The 6,484-nt window shown below is 55.4% G+C and overlaps 1 protein-coding gene across 1 annotated transcript; it reads right to left on the minus strand.

Moving 5' to 3' along the window:
* Window positions 1-3,664: 3,664 nt before the first annotated feature.
* Window positions 3,665-5,334, minus strand: LOC121657842 (40S ribosomal protein S14). Its single transcript, XM_042013978.1, has 4 exons — window positions 5,158-5,334; window positions 4,685-4,846; window positions 4,424-4,500; window positions 3,665-3,773 (listed from the first exon to the last, which is right to left on the minus strand). The coding sequence occupies exons 1-4, from the start codon at window positions 5,304-5,306 to the stop codon at window positions 3,706-3,708; spliced, it is 456 nt and encodes a 151-aa protein (XP_041869912.1). The 5' UTR covers window positions 5,307-5,334; the 3' UTR covers window positions 3,665-3,705.
* Window positions 5,335-6,484: the final 1,150 nt, after the last annotated feature.

Here is a 6,484-nt window from a genome sequence, read left to right on the forward strand (position 1 = left end):
CCTGGTGACACCGGTGCCATGGGCCCAGAGGCTCAGGTACCCCCGGGGGGGCGGGAGGTGGTACATGGGGGGCAGGAGGTGAGAAAGGAAGGGAGGGGTCAGATGGGGGAGGTGAGAGGCAACGAGTGAGGAAGGAAGTGGGGTGCAGAGGTGGGACACGGGGGGTGGGACACCATGGGGAGGACCCCCTACACCAAAGGCTGAGCAGGACCTTCCGTGGGGGCACAGTGCAGGGTACACCCCTCCTCCCTGACCTTGGCTGCTGGGGGAAAGCTGCACTTGGGCTCAAGCCCCTCCTTTAGGGTCACTTTGGACCCTCCCTGTGTGGGGGTTCTCGGCCAGCACTTCTCAGGCTGAGGGGGCAATGACTAAAGGACCAAGCACTTTCAAGCCCTCCTTCCTTCTAGCACTACCCCCCTTGCTTTGCCTGCAGCATCTTCCAGGAGCTGAACCCCCAAAGCCAAGAGAGGAGGAGCAGCCCCTCAAGGTGAGTGACCCCAAAGCACCAGTGGGAGTGGGGCAATGGGGGTCTCCAGCCCCCCCACAACCCCCCAAGTGCTACATGGGCAGGAGCAGCCATCCAGCCCATAATGCTGGGTTTTGGTGATTCTACACAATGTCCCAGAGCAGCGCGGGGATAACACACCCCCGACGCCCATGCTGGGCCGAGGGTCACACTGAGCCCAGCACCAAGCTGGCTCCAGCGTCAGGACTCAGCACAACCTTGGCCAGAGTTCAGTCAAAAGTGAAACTGCAAATGTGGAATTAAAAGTCAGGCACCACTGGTCACCTGGCAAAGCCACTGGGGCGAGCAGGGACGTGTTGTTTCAGCCATTCCATTTCTTTTCCTGATTCAGTCCTGAGCCTCCCAGCCAGCAGGGACATACAGCCAGCCCTGGGAGAGCAGACAAAGGGATCGTTTCGGAGCATTTACAGGGAGTAGGGCAGGGTCTCCCAGTAGATGGTGTTCCTTGAGGAAACATGGTGGGACAGTGCTCCTGCTTTCCAGGTGGCAAACTGCAGCCCCACAGAGGAGAAGGGTTTTGGTGCCTGGACCCTGGTCCCAACCCTGCGACCCAGCTGGGAAAGGCCTGGGCGCCCAGGGGTTCAGAAAATACCGGCCCAGAGGTGTCCATCAGCCTCACCCCAAAGGCCCAGGGGTGTCCATCAACCTCACCCCAAAGCTGTAACAAAACTGTATTTAGAAACCATCAGAGGGGTTTGAAAAGAAAATAAAAAGGGAGAGGAAATTGAGAAAAAAGGGAGGAAAGAGAAGTTAAAAAAAGGGGGAAGAAAAAAGGGGGGGAAAAACAAAAGAACAAAAAAGCATTCCACGCATTTTTTGTCTCTCCCCTCATGGGCACTGGGAGTTTTAGGGGACACATGGGTTTTCCTCACAGCCTCAGCCCCCACTCAGCTCCTCATTTTGGGGCCACAACCCCTGCCTCAAGGCCACACTCCTGGTGCATTCCGTGACCAGCCTCAGCCATAAGGGGAACCAGAGAAAGTCTGAGCAGGAACTTGGAAACCGAAACCCCAGCGATTCCATGGAGCTGGGCTGGCTCTGCAAACCACAAACGTGGGTGATAACCTGGGGGTGGGGAACAGCCCCCTTCCCAGGCAGGCTGAGCCCCTTGAGCCCCAGCCTGGAGGGGGACCATCAGCCCTAAGTCAGCCCCTGCTCTGCACACAGACATTCCCAGTCAGCTCTTCAGTGCTTCGCACACACAACTTTCTGCCCAGGGCTGTGGCACCCAGGGTTTTTCAGTCTGTGAATTGATTTTCCAGGGAAGACACAGACCTTTTCAGAGCGCAGCTTCCATCCTGTCTGACCCTCCTCACTCTCCCACCGCCTGAGGCTGGCACTGGATTGTCACCACTCTGTTACCCCAAGGCTTTGTATTTGGTGCTGCCCATCAAAAACTTCATAAGTCTTTTTTTTGGGGGAGAAAAAGCCATCTGGAGCAAGGAATGGTTTCAGGACTCTGCTGAGGAGCAGGCCAGCAGAGCAATTGTTTCAAACAATGAGGTGGAATAACCCAGGCACATTCACAGGAAGCCATTCATCACCAGCTGGGCCTCGTCTCGCAGCTCTCAGCCCCCAGACCCTGCACAAAGGTTTGGGGAACAGACCCACATTTCCCACCGACCCTGAGGTGACACCCTCAACAGCACAGGATTAGCCCTGGGCACAGCTGAGGGGGAAAGGCTGAGCCACAGGGCCCACCAGTGACCCCTGACTGTGTGTGGGGATGGAGCACAGCCCCCAAGCAGCCCCATGCCCTCCACAGGACGAGCATCCCCGCCAGGGTGACACAGCGTGGGCAGGCACACGTGTCCCCCACCCACGCAGCCCAGGAGCCATCACCCAGATACAGCTACAGGGGGTGCAGCTGATTCAGTTCCTTGCTAAATCACTCAAGACAAGCTGGTTGGGTTAGGCCAGGGACTGTCTAGAGCCAGGAGACCCATCCATGCTACTCTGACAGGAGGGTCTTTCCCTCCAAAAAGGCCCAGGACACAGGCCAGGAAGCTGCTCTGTGCTGGGACTTTGGTTTCTCTTCCTCATTCACCATTTCCTCTTTAGGGTTATGCATCAACACAGGAAGCTGCTTCAAAGACGTCAGGTCGACAGAGAAATCAGTGATTTGTGCTTTAATTGTGCAGCAAGCCCAGGCACCAGCCTGCCCATGGCACAGCACTGCCAGGGCAGCACGTGGCACGGGCTGGGTGTAGTGACTCGGCTCAGCCAGCCCTGTGTGCACCAGCACGGCTCCAGCTTCCAAGGGTTAAGGGTTCCAAATCCACCTTCCTCTACAGCAGACACCTTCCCTTTTCTACATCTGCTCTATAAACCAGAAGGGCTGAACCGGCCTGGAGCAGGGTGGGCAGCAGAGGGAGTGAGGGGAAATGGCCCCTTGCACCAAGAGACAAGCAGTCTACTGAATTTTTGCCACAGCAAAGGTCCTTTGTTTTTGCTGTAGAGCTCTCCCCAGATGTGCCCCATGAGGCAGCCCTGGGACAGAGTAACTCACACCAACAGGGACAGCTTTCACTGTATCCAAAGTGTACCAAAAAGCAGAGGAGCTGTTGGCAACGCAGCGTCCCACTCCCTGCTCTCCACTGTCCTGCCCCCTCCTCCTTTCAGCTCCATGTTGGCTGAGCTGCTTCTGGTTTCATGTTTTCAACACCTTCTCCACACAGAGTTCAAAGAACACTTTAAGTACAGGAAAACAGTGATTTGAACAGCAAATAGTGCACGTTTAAGACAGTAAGGGAAATTTATTCTAACATTTTCCATGGCCACATAAAAAATAACAAATAAAGCACTATGGCTGTGCCAAGGGAAATGCTGGCTTAGGAACAGATGTCCAGACAGAGGATTTTTTCCACAGAAAGGGGAAGTGATGCATTAAGCAACATTTTGCAGAAAACCCAGCAGCAGTTGCTTGCTCCCAGCCCAGCTTTTTTTTTTTCCAGGAGATGCAAGAGGTCATGACTCATTTTGAAAGTATCTTTTGCTATACAAAGCCCAAGACCCGTGTGGCTTTAGAGCAGCCAGCCTGGTTCCCCTCCAAGCCAGAGGCCCAGCTCCAGAGCACAAGCCATCTCGAAGCCCCTCGGCTTCTAAGCACACCCCAGTAAGAAAACACAGAGCTAAACAGAGGTTTAAGAGAGCTTTAATAACAGAAGGTGCTGCGCTGGTTACAGACGACGTCCACGGCGACCACCCTTCCTGCGAGTGCTGTCGGAGGGGATGGGGGTGACATCCTCTGCAGGGAGAAAATCCAGAACACAGTTACCTTCCAGAAACCACCTGGGCACAGCCACCCCGCCCCAGGCATCACCCAGCACCTCAGCACTCGGACACCACAGGAGCCGCACGTGTGCAGAAGGAACTCTCCATGGAGTGAAGGTATTTGGGAATTTGCCACAGGCTGGGTACCCAGGGCTTTAGTGCTTGTACGCAAAAACCCCCATCTCCCATCCCACTTAAACCAAGCAGCCACAGCGTTTCCGAAGAAACACAGGATGCTTGAAGAATTTTCAGCACAACAACCACAACTGCATCTTGTGACTCCCCCACAAAGTTCAGGACTCTCCCTCCAAGAGCCGGAGAACTCCATTATTAGTGAATCACCAAGACCAACAAGGTATTCTTAAGTGACTGAACAGCTCTGTGACATCAGAAGAGCAGCAGCATCCTGCTCCAAGCTGGGGCTTGTCGGGCACATAGAAACTGGGGTTCTGAGTACTGCTCTCACCACCTGCTGGTGAACTGTCAATTTAAGGATCTGTTTACATGAAATCCTTTCATTGGAGCCATCTAAGCAGCCATGAAGAACATCCCAAAGTTAAGATCATGCAGCATAGATGCCTACAAAGCTCCTTTCACTAAATAATCCCTTTTTTCCTCACTCACCAATGCGGCCGATCTTCATCCCAGAGCGGGCCAGAGCTCTCAGGGCTGACTGGGCACCAGGTCCAGGAGTCTTGGTCCTGGAGGAGAGTCAGAACCAACAACCCCTTCAAGAACTCAGGAGCTGAACACAGTTTACAAATAGCCAGCAATATCAAAGTCACACTCTCCCCATGCCAAACCACCCTCCTCCTGGTCCAGTCTCATCCACCATCAGCCCCCACAGCCACATCCCCATCAGTGTCCCAGCCCCCCCCACTGTACCTATTGCCCCCAGTGGCACGCAGCTTGATGTGCAGGGCGGTGATGCCCAGCTCCTTGCACCTCTGGGCAACGTCCTGGGCCGCCAGCATGGCCGCGTAGGGAGAGGACTCGTCTCTGTCCGCCTTCACCTTCATCCCACCTGTCACACGGCAGATGGTTTCCCTACAGAAGGAAAAGGTGACGTTCGGGAAAAAAAAGCCATTCCTTGTTCTTCCCCCAAGGCAGGTTCTGCCTACAGACAAAACCTGTTACTGCTAATGTTACCAGATCAATAAGCTGCCACACAGTACCTGGAACACCGTATTGATCAGAAGAGCTCACCAAGCCACCCAGTTCATGTACATGCACCATCCCAACTCACAGCTCAGCAGAAACTCGAGCATTTTGGTGGAACCTCCTGCCAAACCTAGTTTGCACTTTCACACCCGAAGGAGCTGGGTACTGCAGCGAGGTGATGCATGTCTCATACTCACTTGCCAGACAAATCGGTCACATGGACAAAAGTGTCATTGAAGGAGGCAAAGATGTGGCAGACACCAAACACATTCTCTCCTTCAGCAACCTGTGGTCCCAAGCTGATGACCTGCTCTTCCTTCTTCTCCTTGCCCTTACGAGGTGCCATTTCTGAAAAACAACAAAACAGATGTATGAGTGTTGGTAGTTTCCTCAACATTGTTAAAGAACTTGATGGAATTCCTGCTATTGCAACCTTTCACCAAGCAAGAAAAATGAGTTACCATTGGCAAAACACAGGTAAATTTGGGGGTACAGGTAAATTTCTTATAAACCCAGGATTCGCAGCTTCGCTGTATCCTGGCACACAGGTCATCACGTACAGCTGTTAGTGGAGTCCCTCCTGCTGCATTTCATGGCAGCTGACGTCCCCAAGCTCCATCACAGCAGCGCACAAGGGAGCTCCTTTCCTTGATAACCAGCTATGTTGAGCATTTCCCCTTGTTTACGTGGGTTTATGGAAAAAAACCACCAAACCAAACAATTACTACAGACCCAGTATTGTCAGTAAGCCCCGAGTCTGCAGACCTTTTAGGTACCAGCTTAGGTTCTTCCATGTTAGTGGTCTCTCAACCACATCCTTGGGACTAGCCCAGTGAAGTCTCCTGCCCCTGAAGCCCACACCCAGCGATGGGAGACAGCAGGGGCAGCACTCGGCTGTGCTCGGTTTGGCGGCCGGGAATCCCGTGCATCCGCTCCCAAACACAGAAAGACGGTTCCCTATTGCCCTCTCCTGCCAAACTCCTGCTACAGCCAGTGCCCTGCACAAGGGAGATGTGCGGCCACTGCACCGAGGTAACCAACCCAACACAACCCACGTTCACCCTCGGTGGTCCCGTCTCCACCAACAGCCCCGAGCACTGTAACATCCATTTACATCAGTGTCTGCGCGGCCGCTGCGATAGCACCACATCCCTTTCCGGACATACTTATGGCGCACAGGCTCCACAGCGCCGTCCCCAGCCCAGCGAGGCCGGTACAGCACACACAGCACACACCGCACACGCTGTACCGCCGGCATCGAGCTCCGAGCGACGAACCCGCCGCGTTTCAGCGCTCAGGGACGCAGCCCCGGCCGCTCAGGGTGCGGGGGAGGGCCGGCCCGGGGCCCAGCACCGCCAGCCGGGAGCTCCGCTACTCCAGCCCGCGGCTCTCCCGCGGCCCATGGCCCCGCTCCGCCGAGCGCGCCTCCCCCGCACCCAGCGCGCTGCCCCGCGCAGCCCCGGTCCCGCGAGGGCGGGCGGCGGGCGCGGAGGCCGCGGCGAGGCGCGGGCGGGCGGATGGCGG

The sequence above is a fragment of the Corvus kubaryi genome, unplaced genomic scaffold (assembly GCF_017639235.1).
Source record: "Corvus kubaryi isolate FWS band 111438036 unplaced genomic scaffold, C.kubaryi_AGA036_p1.0 split1-37374, whole genome shotgun sequence".
Classification (NCBI taxonomy): Eukaryota; Metazoa; Chordata; class Aves; order Passeriformes; family Corvidae; genus Corvus; species Corvus kubaryi.

Bases quoted from the DNA above. Each gene is read 5' to 3' on its own strand.
- LOC121657842 (XM_042013978.1), bottom strand. From the start codon at position 5,306: ATGGCACCTCGTAAGGGCAAGGAGAAGAAGGAAGAGCAGGTCATCAGC. The intron at 4,501-4,684 runs GTACAGTGGGGG...ACTCTCCTCCAG, and splicing joins CGTGCCACTGGGGGCAATAG to GACCAAGACTCCTGGACCTG. The intron at 3,774-4,423 runs GTGAGTGAGGAA...TTCTCCCTGCAG, and splicing joins GATGAAGATCGGCCGCATTG to AGGATGTCACCCCCATCCCC.